This window comes from Carcharhinus amblyrhynchos, chromosome 15 (assembly GCF_965287045.1).
Source record: "Carcharhinus amblyrhynchos chromosome 15, sCarAmb.v2.hapA, whole genome shotgun sequence".
Taxonomy (NCBI): Eukaryota; Metazoa; Chordata; class Chondrichthyes; order Carcharhiniformes; family Carcharhinidae; genus Carcharhinus; species Carcharhinus amblyrhynchos.
In genome coordinates this window covers 32,837,026-32,856,600 of record NC_137338.1, presented here as the reverse complement: position 1 = coordinate 32,856,600, position 19,575 = coordinate 32,837,026, and the positions used below count along the sequence as shown (strand labels likewise).

Genomic DNA, 19,575 nt, shown 5'->3' with positions numbered 1-19,575 from the left:
ATCCACGAGGGGGTAAGTCTGAAAATAGTAATTCCCAGTGTCCCCAGAAGAATTCAGATCATCTCCTGCCAGAATTACAGTTAATGCTGTAACTACCAAATAGATGTCAGACATTTTTCACTTTTTTAAAATTCATTTTATGGGATACAAGCATCATTGGCTGGGCCAGCATTTTTATTGCCCATCCCTAACTACCCTCCATTTCAGAGTCAACCACATTGCTGCAGATCTGGAGTAGGCCAGACCAAATGATAGACTTCCTTCCCTCAAGTACATTAGTGAACCAGATGGGTGTTTAATGACAATCATTCATAATCATTGGACTTTTAATTCCAGATTTCTTTTATTAAATTCAAGTTTTACTGTCTGGGATTTGAACCTGGGTCCCCAGATCTTGCTCTAGGTTGCTGAATTACTAGTTCAGTGACAATACCATTATGTCACTGCAGTAATTATGAGCACAAAGTAACATCCAATGACTATTTTAGATTGTGAACTGACTCTTCTGTTAAGCTTTGGAAAGAGATGGAAAGTGCATGGATAATATGTATTGTTCAGTCTAGTCTGTGCAGTTATTTAGAAGAAGAAAAGGTGAGTCAAACAGCTAAAAAATGAAACAGCGATTGCAAGGTGAATTGGAGAAACCAGCAGGAGAATGGGAAAGACAGGCAAGATGTGCAGTTTTACATGATGTTCCAGAATGAAGGACTGCAGAATGCCAATGAGGAAGATGAAATTATGTTCTTGAAGAGTGGCATCTCTGCCCAGGACATTCACCATTGTAAAATTGGGGGTTTGCTTAGCAGTGATTGTCATCGTTCCCACTAGGGGCTCATCTAGGGGCTCATCCTATCAAAAGTCTGTCTGAGAGTAGCTGGTCTTCCATATGATTCTTCCTTATAGCTCAAGTATACGTTTTTCACAGAGGGTCTCTTAATTCTTCGAGGTAATTTTAGTGGAAGATCAGCAGAAAATTAATCAAAATGCTGTAATGATGCACGCTACTGACTTCGTCAGTAACAAAGAAAATTGTACAGAGGCCGGTAGCTCAACCCTGACTACCCTAGAGCAGCCCACGGACTGTCCCAGTCTCTACATGTTTCCTACATGCCTTCAGACTGCCTTCTGCCTAAGAGAGAGTTCCCACCCCCTGGGCTATTACCCATTCTCTGTCCCAGTTGGTCCCTCAAGCCAGGTGACCCTCTTCCACTGTGTTTCCCTTCAAAAGATAATCATCACATCCCGTTTCCTTTAACTCTTTTATACAATGACTAAATTACTCAAGCCCAAATTCTAACTAAATATTATATATGAATTAGGCAACTAAAAATCGAGTCTTTGAGGGGTTTTTCTCTTTCTTGAAGAAAAGCGTAATTCTGTGGTCTGAGGTGCTTCTATCAGATCAATATTAACAAGAATTGCAAATGACCTCCTCTGGAACAGGCAGTTCATTACTACTTGCTTCCACTGAAACAACAGCTATGTCTATAACAGGTCGACCAGGTACTTTGGTTCTTTCAGGCTTGAAAACATTTCTTGATGGCAACATTGATTGGTGTGTCTCTTTACTTCTCTGTTGATTCACATGCTTATGAATGATCTGTCCCTCCATGTCTACTAGATACAACAGGAGTCAAGTCACAGAGACAATAATTCCTTTTGATTTCCTACCGAAGTTTTGTATTGTGTCACCATGTCATATTATGTATGAATATGGGTTTTTTTTTATTGTTCTAGTGGTGGTAGCTCATTGGTGAGATCTTGAGGCTTGTGTGTCCAAATATAAACACTTCTAATGCTTTAACTATGTACAGTTTCAAGCATAGCCTTTCAAGGAGCTCTTCCAGGCAGGCTTGCTGCTTTTCCCTTTGCGTGACCATTTCAGCAATCTTGTTCTGCCATGTAATCTGTTTCTTTTTCTGTCTGAATTTTTGATTTGCTGTCAATTTCAATGTTTTTATCTCTTCTGTTAATTTCTCATTGTCAAGCTTCCTTCTTCAATCTCTTATTCTCCCGATTCAATTCTTCAGTGGACATGTTCTTATTTTCCAGTTGCTTTTTCAAGGAATTCAGCTTATTCTTTATTCTCTCATTAAGCTCTCCTTCATCTTAACTTCATTTACTCAATTTTTACAACTTTTTTTCAAGTTTGCTGTCAGTCATTTTATCTTGTAGTTTTAACGTCTCCTCTAGAGCTTTAGTTCTTTTTGCTGACTCCTCTTTATGTTCAATAGTTTCTAGATTTTTTTTGAAGTCTTTAATTTCTGTATTTCTTCCCAGGTGAATCCATTATGTTCTTACTGGACGTATATATTCCACAAATGGAATCTTCATTTCTACTTGTCTTAACTTCAGCTAAAACCTTTTGACCTCACTGTTGCCTGGGTCTGTCTCTGATGAAGTGTTCACTTATTTCTATTCTGCAATTCTCACATGATGTTTTATTTGTCTTTAGTTACCCTCCTTATCAAGTCTTTTATTGTTACCCTGAGGTCTTTGGCTGTATCATCATAATCCATTTTATCCTTGTTGCCAATGTAATGATGCATGCTCCAGACTTTGTCAGGAACACAAAGCATATTTATTGATAAGGAAAAACTGAACAGAGACCAGCACCCCCTCACTAGCTGCCCCGGAACAGCCCACCAGCTACCCCAGTCCCTACATGTCTTCTACGTGCCTTCAGACTGTCTCCTGTCTATGACTTTTAGGTGCATTGGCTGTGCTAAATTCGCCCTCAATGTGCCTGAACAGACACTGGAGTGTGGCAACTTGGGGATTTTCACAGTAACTTCATTGCAGTGTTAATGTAAGCCTCCTTGTGACACTAATAAATAAATTTTAAAGACAGATTCACCCCGTGGGTTGATAACGCACTCTCAGTCCCATTTGGTCCCTCAAGCTGGTGACCCTCTTCTGCAATGTTGCACACAAGTTATGACAGACAAAGCATCAGGAAAATGCCTGCAGATACCCTTTGTTGGAAGGTATGGACCACTCTTCATTTCATTGTTTAAGTTCTTGTTAATTGTGCCTGAAGGCAAAATAATGAAACTAGGCTAGATTAGCCAATTGGCAGAACTCCTAATTACCTGTGAACATTGCCTTAAAATAGTCACTTGCTGATGCCATCATGGCTCTGTGCACTGGAAACCTCTCATCGCCATCTTCCGGCACTAAAGTTACATCGCAGAGTAAACCATTATTTCTTAAGTTGTTAAATCCCTGAAAAAGGGGGAGATAAGGACACAGAGATTAGAATTTAACAATTGGAAAACATCATGGCAAGTGTGAACCACAACAGAGGTAAAAGCAAAAGAGCCAAAAAAGTCTGTATCTAAAGATGAACAAACTATTACACAAAGATTAACAGGTCACCCATTTTAACTCTCATTCATCATGGACATGATCATGATCAATGAGTGCTTCATGTGGCTTTTGGAAAGAAACAAAGCAAAACATGCAAAAATATTGACATTCTAATACTTTCTCACTATAAAACAAGTTCACAAAGAGAATATGTTGGCAAGATTCACAATGAAAATTCAATCATAGCCATTTGTCAGTAAAGCATCATAGAATCATAGAATCCCTACAGTGCAGAAGAAGGCCATTCAGCCCATCAAGTCAGCACTGACCACATTCCTACCTAGGTCCTGTTCCCATAACCCTACATATTTATGCTGCTAATCCCCTGACAGTAGGGCCAATTTACCTAACCCACACGTTTTTGGACTATGGTAGAAAACTGGAGCACCTTGAGGAAACCCACACAGACATGGGGAGAATGTGCAAACTCTACACAGACAGTGACCCGAGGCTGAAATTGAACCGAGGTCCCTGGTGCTGTGAGGCAGCAGTGCTAACCACCGTGCTACCTAGCAACTCTAGTGTTGGGGAGATTAGCAGGGTAAATAGGATTGTAGGAATAGGGCCTGGATGGGGATTGTGGTTGGTGCAGGCTCAATGGGCTGAATGGCCTCCTTCTGCATTGTAGAGATTCTATGATTCTATAAGCAGTTTTGATAAGCGAGAGTAAATTGGTTTCTCAAACTCTGCTGGGTACTACCTCACCTGAAAAATAACTTATTTTACTCACAACGCAGCAGCAGGTGTGATAATAATAATGAGATTTTTGAAGTTACCTGCAGCACTGCTGAACAGTGTGTTTCACTGTTGAAGGCTTGAAAGCCCGCAAGAGAAGCAGAAAGCTGGCAATTCTTTGACACTCCCATCCTCCGACAGGCCAAAGACACTTTCAGAGGGAAAGTGTCCTCTTCCAGCAGTGAACTGAAAGGAAGGACAAGATAGGCATATGTTTAAATGGTAGTAAATCACTTTGCCACAGGCAAAACCTGTTCTCCAAGATTCCCTAAGAGAAAATACTAGGTTTGATTTTATTTTAGTTTATTAATATAATGTGTCAGAAAACATCATTATTATATCCCAAGTTATCAGTAATTTTGGATTATTGATATCCCAAACATCAGTAATACATGATATACATATATCACATATATGTGAAACAAGTCAACACTTCTTCGGAGACAGATGCAACCAACAGCAAAGTCAAAAAGGTTTCGCTGAAGTTAAAACAAGCGGTAATGAAGATTCTACTTTTCAAATGTAAGTGGGCAGCATAGTATCTGGCAGCCTCCCTGGCTGGCCTGGAACAGCCCACCAGTTGCCCAATTTCTCATATGTCTTCAGACTGTCTTCTGCTCAAGATAGGCCTCCATCCCCTGGGTGTTTGCACACTTTTAGTCCTCATTGGTCCCTCAAGCCAGTTGACCCTCTTCTCTTGTGTTGTCTTTAAAGGGACAATCACCACATCCACAAACCTGCAAATGCAGCATATTGTCATCTATCCCTAAATTTAGACACATACACACATATCTCTCCCCTAAACCAACACACACATACGTAGCATATTGTAACCTTTCCTCAAACCTACATACACACACAGCACACTGCAATTTCTCCTCAAACCTACACACACGGCACATTGTAACCTCTTCTCAAGCCTACACCCATATTAATTCACCTTTGTCAACTTTCAGGTTTGCTGCATTAATTGCCTTTAAAAGAACGAATTGGAGGATACAGGACAGATGCTCAGGTGAAGCACCTAAAGTTTTGTTAGGTTAATTTAAAGATCACTGTGGGTCACTCCAGCCCAACTCCCAACCAACTCAAATAAATCTAAAATACTGCGGATACTGGAATCTGAAATAAAAACAGAAAATGCTGGAAAACCTCGGCAAGTCTGACAGTAGTGGCGAGAGAATAGAGCCAAGGTTTTGAGTCTGTGTCATCTGGACTTAAAAACATTAGCTCTGTTCTCTCTCCGCAGCTGCTGTCAGACCTGCTGAGATATTCCAGCATTTTCTGTTTTGGTACCAAGCAGCCGCCTGAGCAATGAAAGATAAATTGTGGTCTTTAATTCTGCTGGCAAATGAGATAGATTTTAACTCCACTGGGTGGAAATCTGGCAGCAGCAGATCAGCAACCCATTATGTGCCTGGATCTGTGCCCATTACATCATTGGATCAGGTCTATTAAATACACAGGTCAGCTGCCTATCATATGCCTGGCTGCATGCTCGTTTCATACCCTGACAGCTCTGTTACACATGCAGTTCAGTGCCCTTTACATACCTGGATCAATTTTGTTACATACACAGATCAGTGCTCATTACATACACAGATTAGTGCCTATTACACATCCAGATCAGAATCCATTGCATCTCCAGAGCAGTGACTGTAACATACTTGGATCAGTTCTGTAACCTCTCCTCAAACCTACACACACACACACACGCGCACACACACACGACACATTGTAATGTCTCCTCAAACACAGTAAAAAGTCTGACAACACCAGGTTTAAGTCCAACCGATTTATTTGATAGTAAACTCACTTGGTTTCCTTCTTCTTCAGGTGAATGGAGAACTCGAAAGCTAGTGAGTTTACTATCAAATAAATCGGTTGGACTTAAACCTGGTGTTTTCAGACGTTTTACTGTGTTTACCCCAGTCCAACGCTGGCATATCCACGTCCTCAAACCTACACATGTGTCCATGCAAACTACGCATACCCACAGCAGCAACCCATTACATACACTGATTAATGACCGTTAAATGCCCAAATCAATGACCAGTGCCTATTACATACCCAGATCAACTCTGTTTTATGTTATACCTGTGAATATTGTGCCCGTTACAAACCTAGGAATAGCTCCCCCATCACCCACCAGGATCATTCCTGTTACTTACCTCTTGTAGTTGCCCATTATGTATCTGAATCAGGGCCTATGACATACCCATTTCAGTACTCATTACGCAACTGGATCCTGCCAAGAAGGCATAAAAGATCCCATGGCTTTCTTCAAAGAAGAATAGGGGATTTCTCCCAGTGTTTTGTTCTACATTCATCCTTCAAACAAATCTACTAAAACGTGTTATTTGGCCATTTGTCTCATTGTTGTGGAACCTGGTTGTATATAATTTAGCCATTGTGATTCCTACAATACAGTAGTGTGAACAATTCAAAAGTACTTCACTGGCTGTGAAGCTATATAAATTCAAGCCTTTTCCTTTTTCTTTCAGTTTAAGTTTTAAAACTATGGGCAGATGCTTGCCAAGAAAAGGAATGATCTTTTTGGGCTGGTGTGCAACCCTTACTGATCAGGATGATGTCCCTCTCCACAACTCACCACTACCTTTTGGGCAGCTCTGGGGATTATCAGGGATAAAGGAGGGTGTAAAAAAACAGCTCAAAACAAAGTGGTTTGTGCCCTCAAAATAAAAGGACCAAACCATATAGTTGTGCGGAGTTACCACCAAACAAAAAGTGTTTTGTTATCAAGACATTAATCTCTGGAGAGGGAAATGGTGGTGCGAATATGCTCAAACCATTTTACCAGCACTTACACCTAAGACATAATAGCAGTAATTTCTTCACCTCTGAATTATACTTTAGTCGACTTATTTATTAACCAACTGAAGAAGGAGGAAGTGACTTTGAAATCTGTCACCGTTCCTTCACTGTCACTGGATCAAAACCCTGGAACCCCTTTCCTAATGCTCTTTGGGTGTAACTACCCCATATGAACTACAGTGGTTCAAAAAAGCAGCTCACCACCACCTTCTCTAGGGCAATTAGAGATAGGCAAGAAATACTGGCTTTAACCAGTGACAGCCACATCTCATGAAAGAATAAATAACATAAAAAGCATTAGGAAATATATTATTGGGAGAGAGTTTTCCTTTGTGCAGTCGACAAAATTGTAAATTTGTTTTTTATAAGTGGATTTTCAGTTTTGTCATGCACAGAGGAAACCTCTCTGATTAAACAACGGATCAGTCATCTTTAGACCACTGTTTAAAAGGGGAGAGATCATTAATTTTTTTCATCTAATTTCACCTTGCTCTTGGGTCTCAACATGTCACGCACCAAACCTGGCTAAGAGGGAGAGGAAAAAAAAGCAGCATCCACACCTCTGTCGAACTGTCTTGAAATTCTCAATTTCAAAGTGCTACAAAAGGCAGCTCAGATAATTGTCCTTGTAGTTTTTCCTGCCTCTGCTTCATATGACATCTGGTCTCAACCTGTCACACGACATACAGCTGAGATTGTTGCTTTCTGGTATAAATGTGCACCGTGCAGCTTCATAAGATGTGTTCTGAGGCTCTGATCTACTAAGGCAGCACACACCTCTTTCAACCCTACTGGATTCTGAGATTATAGAATGCCAGAACATGCCTGATCAGCATTTTTGTGTTCAAATCGGGCTGTACAAGATTAGTAACAGACTCACCCATATATTCACATAAAGTTCCTATTACAAATTAACCCATTTCAAGCAAGGAGGTTGATTCTTTCATTAAATTTGTATATAAATGAGTGTTATGCAAAAATACAAGGCATTTATTACCAATTCCACACAGGACCATGTCAGAAGTCTTAATAACAACTCTTTGGCATGGAATTTCTCAGAGATTTAGAATGTTTTTTGAAATGTAGAAGAGTGACACAGGGTTAATATTTCAAACCTTAAGTAATTTGGTAGATAAGTGAAATAGCCAAAGCAATGATATATACTGCATAGAACGTGACTAGCATGGCTTTGCAGGCAAAGTAAAATGTTGCGATCTGAGCTAATATCCATTTGCTTTTATTGGAATTCATATATTGGGTGTAGATAGAAAAGACTATTAATTTTAGCTATCTGATTGTCACTAATATAGGATGCAATTACAGGTATTTCTATCCCATGTGAATTTGAGTGCTATTAACTCCAGTGGATGAATGTATCTGTTATGCAGGGGGAGTTCAAATGAAGACATCTGATCCCAAGGCTGTTGAATGGTCAGCACCAACATGAAACCAGTTGTGAATCACAGGCAGGTTTGTGGATTGGCAGGTAACGCAGCAAAAATATCACTCCACTCAGGAACATCATAGACCAAAGCCTAAAATACCAGAAACCATTTGTTATCAACATCATTCATTTCAAGAAAGTTTTTAATCACACCTGATCATTTTGGTATATCACAACACAGTACTGCATCTCCTTGTGGTATACTAACATTTTCAAAGCCTTACACCACAACTCCAGCATGGATATTGCAGACTCCTTCAACATCATCACAGGAACATGGCAAGACTGCATACTGTCCCTATTCCTCTTCCTCTTGGCTATTGACTTCATCATGAGGAAGGCGATGGAGGATGCAAACTATGACAACGCCACAGGTTGATGAAGCTGGATGTTGAAATTTATATCATTTTGGTGGTCCAAGAATTGGATACACTCCAAGACTTGACCAGCAGCTTGAGAGTAACAATGCCAAGATTGTTTGTGCATCAGCTGCAAAAAGATCAAGACAATGGTGACAGGATGGCAACAAGATCGTTCCGTCAAGATCGGGCAACACCACATCGAGAGTCTTGACCACTTCCCCTAACTAGGAAGCAACATTGCCAGGGAGGGTGCTGTAAAGATCAAGATTGTACAAGAATTGGCAAAACAGCATTGATCTTCTAGTACTCTGCATGATTTTGGCATCCAACACCATCAATGCAACCATGAAGCTGTGATTCTACGGGGCTGGATTTTATGGCCTCATTTGTCCCGAAACCATTAAACCTGAGGCCAATGGACCTTTCCATGGTCTGTCCCTCACCCACTCCGATTCCTGCGGTGGGTGGGCCATTAAAGTTCTGGCCTATGTGTCCATTGTAGAACCAACTGCAATCTATGCTAGTGAAACATGGAAGAGAACAGCAAAGGTGTCACGTAAGGTGAACATCTTACACCAACATTGCTGTTGTAAGATTCTGGGCATCATATGAAGAGATAAATGGAAGTTTATTTATTCGTGTCACAAGTAAGCTTACATTAACACTACAATGAAGTTACTGTGAAAATCCCCTAGTCACCACACTCCAGCACCTGTTCAGGTACATTGAGGGAGAATTTAGCATGGCTAATGCATCTAATCAGCAAAGAACAAAGAACAAAGAACAAAGAACAACCCAGCACGGGAAACAGGCCCTTCGGCCCAACAAGCCTGCGCCGCCACATCACCCTACACCTATTCTACCCTGCGTGTCTACGAATAGAACCCCTGACTTAGTCAGATTCAGGGGAGAATAGTGTCAATTTGGTAAAACCAATCAGCCTAAGAGCACATCTTTGGGGTGTGGGAGGAAACCGGAGCGCCCGGAGGAAACCCACGCATCCACAGGGAGAATGCACAAACTCCCACAGACACAGGCCCAAATCCATGTATCTGCACAGCTAGCAGTGCTAGTCACCGAGCTGTTGCGGCGCCTGTCTACCGGTCCAGGATCAAGCACACACACTGACACGAAGTACTAGGCCACTCCTGGAACCTCCAAGAGTAGCCCACGCATGACCCACCGTGTGCATGCCCCTCGTTTGACAACGAGGTGGACCTCCACCTGCGGAATAAAAGACAAAAACGTTAATCACAAGCCTGCCTTTCTGGTGTCTCCCGAGGTTCTAACCCTTATTTAATAACCCCTACCATAACCCTCCATCCTCGTTTCACTCATGTGCCTATCTAACTGAACCTTAAACGAGTCCAACGTTCCCGCCTCCACCACCCTACTTGGTAGCGCGTTCCATACCCCTACAACTCTCTGCGTAAAGAACCTTCCTCTCATATCCAAATTATATCTCTCCCCCCTCACCCTTAAATCATGTCTTGTATTTGTAACCAATCTAGGGAGCAGTCTCTCACTATTGACTCTGTCTATTCCCTTCAGTATCTTATATACCTCTATCATGTCCCCCCTCAATCTCCGTCTTTCCAAGGAGAACAGTCCCAGTTTCTCCAACCTTTCCTCATACCCCAGCCCCTCCATGCCAGGCAACATCCTGGTAAACCTCCTCTGCACCCTTTCCAGAGCCTCCACGTCCTTCCGGTAGTAAGGTGACCAGAACTGGACGTAGTACTCCAAATGCGGTCTAACCAACGTTCTATACAACTGAAGCATTAGACGGCAGCTTTTAAACTCTATACCCCTTCCTATAAAGGCTAGCATTCCATAAGCCTTCCTGACAACATTCTCCACTTGTGTCGCAACCTTCATGGATTTGTGAACCTGCACTCCCAGGTCCCTCTGTGTTTCTATACTCCGAATTTGTCTACCTTTAATCTCATAGCTCCTGTCTACATTATTCCTTCCAAAATGCATCACCTCGCATTTGTCAGGATTAAATTCCATCTGCCACCTATCTGCCCAATGCACCAACCTATCTATATCCTGTTGTATCACCTCACAATCCACTTCGGTACCCGCCAACCCTTCCATCTTGGTGTCATTAGCAAACTTGCTGATCACACCACCTACACTCTCTTCCAAGTCATTTATGTAGACTACAAAGAGGAGAGGTCCCAGTGCTGAGCCCTGCGGCACACCACTGGTCACTGGCCTCCAGCCAGACAAAGTCCCCTCCACTACTACCCTCTGTCTCCTATTACCCAGCCAGTTCTCAATCCACCTAGCTACCTGACCTCGTATCCCATGCGCCTTAACCTTTTCTACCAGCCTACCATGAGGGACTTTGTCAAACGCCTTACTGAAATCCATATAGATGACATCAACGGCTCTCCCATCGTCAACCGTTTTTGTCACCTCCTCAAAGAATTCCACCAGATTCGTAAGGCAAGACCTCCCTCTAACAAAGCCATGTTGCGTATCCCCAATCAGACCGCAACGCTCCAAATGCTCATACATCCTACCCCTAAGTACTTTTTCCATTAATTTCCCTACCACCGATGTCAAACTCACTGGCCTATAATTTCCAGGGTTATCCCTGCTACCTTTTTTGAACAGCGGTACCACATTTGCTACCCTCCAGTCTTCTGGGACCTCACCTGTGTCCAAAGAAGAGACAAGAGCACGTCTTTTCGGACTGTGGGAGGAAACCAGGGCACCCAGAGGAAACCCATGGTGACACAGACAGAATGTGCAAACTCCATACAGAGAGTGACCCAAGCTGGGAATGGAACCCGAGTCCCTGGTGCTGTGAGGCAGCAGTGCGAACCACTGTCATTAACGAAGAAGCACTACAGGAACACCATAGACAAAGCCTAAAATACCAGAAACCACTTGTTATCAACATACTTCATTTCAAGAAGGTTTTGATGTCAGATGTCAGTACAAGACATCTTTAAAGAGAGAATTGTTGCTGGCAGAAAAGGTACTTCACCTCCTGGACATACAGCATACCAGAGTGGTAGTAGAATGTAAATCACAAGGTGGCAAAGGAAGAAGGGTTCAACCAAAGAAGACCTGGCAAAGTGCATTTATGGAGGACCATCAAAAGTAGGACACCACATGGACTGGAGTGAAAGAGATTATGAAGGACTAAGGTCGATGGTGTCGTTTTGCTGCCCAGTATTCCCACAGAGTAACTAAGTCTAACACTCATATGGATGACAAACCAGCTGCATATTTCCATTATTTAACTTTTTTATGTAACACGTTTCAGCATGCTGTCTAGTGAATAAAGTGTTAGCTAAAGTACTTTAATCACCTGGCATATTAAATTCATTATTGTTATTAATTCCTGTCCAGCTGGTCATCTTTAGAACTATTTATTTAAAAATCGCCACTGCCCTCCAAGAGTATAATTGAACAAACAGTTCTTACATTCACTGAAAAAGCAGCCTACACACATTCCTGACCAACTAATAAAATAAAAAGCTTGGCTTGGTGCCAAACTGTAGATGGCATGTTTCTGGTGGCGAAAAATGCATTTTATTGTTGCTAAAAATATTCCCCTACCTATACCGTTCCGTAGTGCTGATCAGACATGGTCCAATTATAACCTAGTACTGAACTGCTTTATAATCCGGAACCACCACAGATTCTACTCATTATTGGTACAGAACATTGCTTTAATGATAACATTCTTATATATATAAAAAAACTGCTTATTGCTGGGGCCACAAAATTACACCTGGAGGTTGCGAATGGGAAACATTAGATCATTTAGAATGAATTTGCAGTAATAAGCTCTGAACAAGAGTCACACAGACTCAAAACATTAACTTTGTTTTCCTCCCCACAGGTGCTGCCAGACCTGCTGAGGTTTTTCAGCATTTTCCTGTATGAGTTAATAAGCTAATTTATGCAGTTAAAAAATATTATAGTATAATTTTGGGACCCTACTTTTCCCTGAGACCCACTCGCTGTCACCAACTATAACTTAAGTTTGTTGATACACAAACATTCAGCTTTATTTTATAGTGCATAGTGGGGACTAAAAAGTATTTTAAAGATTGTACTGGAAAATCCTTCTGCATCTGTAATCACTAGGTGTGAAACTATTGTTCTCTGTTGATAAACTACCATACCTGGCTATAGCACCTTGCTTACATTTTGTTTCTATGACTTTAATTGCATTGTAGCTAATGTGTACTCAATGCAGATCAGAAGTTTTCTAGAGCTGTCTGTGCCAGCTCTACATATATCCTTTATATTAGCATTTTTGTATCTAGATACTATACAGCAGAGCACAATATCTAGTTGTATCAGAACACAGCTCTTAATCTTTCAATTCTCAAACCCACCAAACACAATGTCAGTTGATCAGTTGACCTTTTGTTAGCAATGTTATACAAATCTCAAGATCTGATGTTAACCATTCCTGCCTGCTGGGAAGTCAATGAATTAATTGGGGTGTTAAATAAGGAGTTCTTACTACTGCCACCTGACAGGAACAGTTAAAATCTGATGCATAAATAATAGATGAATAATCAACAGTTCAGGAGAAGCCAGATAAATACATGGAGGAGACATAGAAGATTATGTTGATAGGGTTAGATAAAGATATGCTGGAAGCACAAACATAGTGTGAACCAGTTGAGCAAGATGCCTTGTTTCGGTGCTGTAAATTCTAAATAGAATAGTCAAATGTACAATTTTATCCTTATTGTAACTTAATGCAAAACAAGATATACCAAGGAGTGGTGGAAAATGTATTTCTTCCCCTCCTCTTCTCAAGTTACTGTCTAATGTTGGCATATCATTCCATGGGCATTGTGGTATATGGTCCAAGCAACCTAAATAATGAATGTTTGCAGCCTGCATGACCGTGACGGGTATCAGATGGAAACTAAATATTATCCTCACCTCACAGTCATGGATATGCAATTGCTGCAGGATTAACTGGACATTGATCAGGAGTTGAAACCCAGGATGATTTCTTCCAAATTAGAACTGATGGCTATTGTGGCTAAAATCCTTTACTGTCCCTAGCTGTGCTGAGGAAATTTGGCAAAGGCTGTGACATTAAACTCATTGTGAGGAGGTCAGCTCCACACTGAGTTGTGCATTTAATCACTGAGCTTCATGGTGAGTTCCAAGACCAGCTCTTATCTGAGGGAAAGGCCAAAAGAGAGAGAGAGAAAAGAACATCATGACACCAAGAATTTTCAAAAAGTTGCTTGTCTCCGATAAAGTCGATCTGAGACACTACTGATCAGCTAATTGGAAACAGCAACACCTTCAAGTTCCCCTCCAAACCTCACACCATCTTGACTTGGATTGATATCATCGCTCCTTCACTGTCGTTGGGTCAAAGTCCTGGAACTCCCTCCCTAACAGCACTGTATGTGTGCCTCCAAAACATAGATTGCCATGATTCAAGAAGGCAGGTCACTGCCACCTTCTCAAAGGCAATTGGGAAGGATAATAAATGCTGACCTTCAGCAATGCTCACATGTTTTGAATGAAGAAAAAGAATTGCACACAAAGGGATGGGGAAACAGGATAACAAAGGACAACAAAGCAAAAAGGGAGAAATATAATTTGATACTGTTGTTCTCACTATATAAAAAGCCAAACATGCCTTTTCCAGCTATTAATGGATATCCTGTGAATGGGTATGTTTAGTAAAAGGAGGGTGAGCTATATAAAAGCCACTGGATAACCACAAATAGTATACTCGTTATTGTACTGTTGCCATTTAAAAACATCCACGATATACTTCCCAAAATATCTTTCCAGTAGTTGTGGACATACTAAAAGAGAGTCAGCATTCAACGATTTGACTTCAAATTGATACAATTCACTCAGATTTTAAAACAATTAAATCATAAGAACTGTATTTATAAATATCAACCACAGCGGTTCAGACAAACACAGGACATGTACAGTCCCATCCTGTCAAAGTAGCAGGCTGATAGCTTCTGATCAACATTAATCAGAATCATGTCAGCTTTTTAGAATGACATATCTCACTTGTACCATTAGAAGTCTGTAAGAAAGTGCCTTGACATCAAAATAATTCCATGATGTCTTTTCCTGCTAAAATAGTCCTCACTCCATTCTTACTTATACATTTTCTGAGATAGTTTATGCAGCTTTCTGATTGGTAACTCCTGTTCTGATTATCTGATGATAGAAGCATGCTGGTAAAGAAAAATAAAATTCCACTTACATATATGTTGGAGAGGCTGTAGCTGTCCTGGAAGCCTTGAGAACAGAAACCAAGAACCTTCTGTCACTGGGGCTATTACAGAGTTTCCATTTCAATGGCATGGTGAGTTAAATAAGGCAGCAAACAATACTATGCATTTTTATTTACAGCAGAATCTGTCCTTTCACTCCCTCAGATTACGTCCTTCTCCCCTCTAGGTAACTTAATTCTGGAGGCATATTCTAAAAATAGCAGGACATGATCTAGTTAACGCCATCAGCTTCTAAACCTGGCAGATTGGGGAACATAAGCTTGCTATAGTCAGAAGCTTTTCTCACTGGCTCCCTCTCTCTTCCTTGTTCTGGCTTTTTGACAAACTGTTTACTGTGGATTCTATCTAAGTGGACATGTGATAGTCGCTTCGATAAAATTGCAGGCAGTGCAGCATTTCCCTAACTTTCCCCTTTCCAGGCTTTGTCAGGACAGAAAGCGGGGAGGGTTGAAGAATGTCAGCACTGGTAAGCAACGTACACATGAAATCCAGAGAATATTTGATAAGCCTATCAGAATTGACGGTTAAATAATCATGGGAAAGAAAACTTTGAAGCGTTTCCAGCAACATCCACTGTACTCACGCTTGCTAAATAGACACAGTTTCAACAGATTGGATAATGGTACAAAACATTACACACAAGTGAAAAAAATTAAAGTTTATTTATTAGTGTCACAAGTAACATAACCCCATGCATTTACCCTAGTTATTCCCCTTGACAATAAGGGGCAATTTAGCATGGTCAATCCACCTAACCCACACACTCTTGGGCTGAGGGAGGAAACCACAGCACCTGGAGGAAACCCACACAGACACAGGGTGAATGTGCAAACTCCACGCAGACAGTGACCCAAGCCGAGAATTGAACTAGGGTCCCTGGCACTTTGAGACAGCAGTGCTAACCACTGTGCCACTGTGAAATTAACAAATTTTTTTTAAAATGTGACTTGCGGCGATGAATCTGTATCCTTAATTGGAAAAACAAAACACAATTAAAACCTGTATTTCCTAGATGATAGATATTAAAACGCTGTTACATGCTGGGGTCAAGTTGTTCTTTAGAATGTCATATATATTGGAGGAAAAGAATCCTGTTAAACGAAAAGATTTAGAGTTTCTGGTAAACTTTAGGGAAAATCTTTGATGTTCAATCTTGTTGTGCAACTAAAAAAGTACTTGAGCTTATGAATGTGTGCCTGCTACTTTTTACAGCACTGCACCAGAAATTTATTTTCTAATTGAAATTTGCGCATCCTCCAGCAGCCTGTGACCTCTGCTGTCATTGCTGGTTAGGACAAGCTCAGGAGGTTCTTGGATCATCTGTCCAACATTTTATAATGAGCATGGTGATAATTGACAACTTGGACACTGGTCCCATTGTTTTCCCCGGAGATTTCAGCATTTGTGAAACATCAACTTGGATGGCATGAGGCCGTGATTAGACTAACAAATCTGCATTACACAAAATATAATTAGGGGCAAAGAAATTGGATTTAATTAGTTGCAAAGACAGAAACGATCCAGAAAATGCTTTGAGTGTCAACTTGATTCAATTAGAAGCACTCCCATTTTCGAGTCAGAAGGATAGGTTTTTAGGTTTCACTTTGGGATTGATGAATAAGATCAAAACAAATGCTTTAGTATATTACTGAGGAGGTACGGCATTATTGCAGCTCCATTTTTGGATGATACCAGTCGATCTGTTCTAAGAGTTCCAATTTTTGGACAAGAGCCGGCTGCTATTCTTCCTCAGCCAAAATCATCAAAAGCTAAATAAAACAGGTCATGCACCAACTGTGGCGAGAAACAGAGTTAACTGAAAGGGAGTCATTCAGGTTAATGATCAGATGTTCCAATGGAGGGTCGTCGACATGAAGTATTTATTGGCTGGAATTCTCTGGCTGTTCAAGCCAACAGGATTCTCTGGTCCCACTGCAGTAAGCGGACATTTGGCTGAGCGCCAAATTCCCTGACTTTGCTTGCAGCAGCAGTGGGGCATGGGTGGCTGGAAAATTCCAGGCACTAACTCTGTTTCTCTCCACAGATGCTGCCTGACCTGCTGAGTATATTGCGGCATTTGCTGTTTTTATTTCCAATTTCTAGCATCTTCAGTATTTTGCTTCTGAAAAAATAAACAAGCTTTCATTAAATGGTGGTTGGAGTTTGATGTGTTAGGTTTGTCTCAACAGCAACAGTGAGTGCATTTCAAAGTGTGTGAAATAATCTGGGAGTTTTCTTAATGACACTTTAAAGCACCATTTAAATTCAAGTTCTTTCTTTATATGGCAATGCTTTTTCCCCTTCTTCTTCACAAACAGATATTTATCTGGTGGCGCAGCCAGAATTGGTTTACATTCACAATTATTGATCTGAGAAAGTTTCTTTTTGGAGCCATTGATAAGTAGAGATTTTGTTTTTGAGTTCAAACGTGGAAAGTCTGAAATAAAAATGGAAAAATAACAATCTGCAAGACAACTAAAGGTTATATTGTGGTTCTGACCCTTTATGAGAACTGTACCTCTATATATCACCTGTCATAACAATCCAAAAGTGTTTCATTGTGTGAAGCACTTCCAGACTTCATAACCTGACATGATGGCATAAAAAAGCAAACAACATGAAAGGCTACAGTCAAGACATTAACCTTTCGTTCTCTATATCCTGCAGTGCATTTCAAACATTTTTTTGTATTTATTTCAGTTTATATTGTATTTATGTTTTGAATTGAAAGGATTGAGAAGCTCAGCAAAGTAGCTGTTGAGATGTCTTTCGTTTTAAACAGCCCCAGGCTTCAGTCCCAAAGCTGAGTGCTACTCAGACATGTATTCCCTGGAGAAGCCTTTGTCCAAGATGATTTCATCCTCTTGACTGGGACACAGCTTCACAGCCTGTGGCACTGTCGAGAAGCTGAGAGGAGGAGGGGAAGAATAGATACAATAAGAAGTCAGCAGAGATTCAACTGTGGATCAAGACATTCTGTAAGATTTCTGCTTTGGTTCCTTGGATCAAACGGACGCTGACCATTCAATACATCTCTAATACAATTAAGGATGTGTGCTAATTACATAGCCACCTACTGAAGTGGCATTAGTTACAGAATTACCTTCATCAAAATTTCATGGTTGCCAGTTAAAGGAAGTTCTGCCAGAGTAAAATAGTTCCTTTACATCAAATATCTACCATTTGGATTTAAGGTCACCATCATGAATGAGACTGAGGACAAAAATTACACATCTCAGGATCCAATTGTCACCTGTGTTGCGGCACAGTGGTTAACACTGCTGCCTCACAGCACCAGGGATCTGGCTTCAATTCCCAGATTGGGGCACTGTCTGTGTAGAGTTTGCATGTTCTTTTTGTGTCTGCTCTGGTTTCCTCCCACAAAGCAAAAATGTGCTGGTTAGATAGATTGGCCATGCTAAATTCCCCCTCAGTGTACCCGAACATGAGAGTGTGGCGACTTGGGGATTTTCACAATAACTTCATTGCAGTATTAGTACAAACCTACTTGTGACACCAGTAAATGAACTTACTTACTTTTTACTTATGGTTAGGTCAGGAGACAACCTGATTATGAGTTTAAAATATTATCGCTTCACTTTTCAGAGTAGTTTATCGATTAAACAATTCAACAACTGTCAGCACTCATTTAACCAAAATTAAAGACTGTAGTTGCAATTTTTAAAATAAAATAAAGAAAGGAGGAAGCAGAAAGCTTGCTGTCAAGCATCAGATTCCTGTGCAGATCAAGATATTATGAAATGGAAATTTCCAGTGAAACGTAGTCATTTGTCAAAGATGATAAACATTTTAATTTGTTTGCAGAAAGAATGATATAATGACACCAACTGCATTTACGCAATTCTCTGTCCTCTTTTCCCACTGAATAAAATCCTAGAAAAAGAGCAGTGCTCCTTAAAGATACATATGTGCTTTGATATAATAAAGATGAATCTGGGCAGCTTTGCATGTGTACATTTGATATCAAACCTACTAACTGTGGGTCACTGATATCTCACGCAAGGGCGAGATTTCTTTTGTTTTCCAGTTGCAGTGAAAATATAACCTTCATAAATGTCCACTTTACAAATTTCCCACAAGTAATATACAGGGAGATCTTCACCATAAAATCTTTACTGTAAAAACTATGGTGATTCCTCAGAATAAATGTCAATTAGGATAATGGACTATTTAAAGCTTTTATCAACATTGACTCACCCCCACAACCCTCTCTGCTGTACCAATTGTGACAATAATTGTTGGCAGTTCTGGATGCTGCACTAATGCAGCACCTGCTGGCCTCAGTGATGCACCATGAGTCCAGTGTACTTCTGCCATTTATTATTTGGTCACTAAGCATAGCTGTCAGAACAAGTTTGATCACATTTCTTTTTCTCAGGGTCAGTGTCACAGTTTTCTTCGAGATTCTCAATGGTCACGGCTGATTTATAATCTTGGACTGACATGTTAGAAAATGTGTTGCTGCACACCACAGCATTACAGAGAAATCAAACACAATCGTTTCTGCTTACTAACACATCACTTTGAGTCACACTCCAAG

The 19,575-nt window shown here is 40.7% G+C and overlaps 1 protein-coding gene across 2 annotated transcripts in view; it reads right to left on the bottom strand.

Annotated features, from left to right (window-relative positions):
* LOC145352952 (kelch-like protein 13) overlaps window positions 1–19,575 on the bottom strand; it is a 55,000-nt gene that overhangs the window by 11,668 nt on the left and 23,757 nt on the right. The window contains exons 1-3 of one of the 2 annotated variants that reach the window (XM_080203260.1): window positions 14,984–15,290; window positions 4,146–4,290; window positions 3,093–3,225 (exon numbers count right to left, since the gene is read on the bottom strand). In XM_080203260.1, coding sequence (XP_080059386.1) covers window positions 3,093–3,225; window positions 4,146–4,290; window positions 14,984–15,084 — 379 coding nt within the window. In that variant the 5' untranslated portion in view covers window positions 15,085–15,290. Of the gene's footprint in view, window positions 1–3,092; window positions 3,226–4,145; window positions 4,291–14,983; window positions 15,291–19,575 lie in introns of those variants that run through there. The other variant, XM_080203262.1, reaches the window with a different exon arrangement.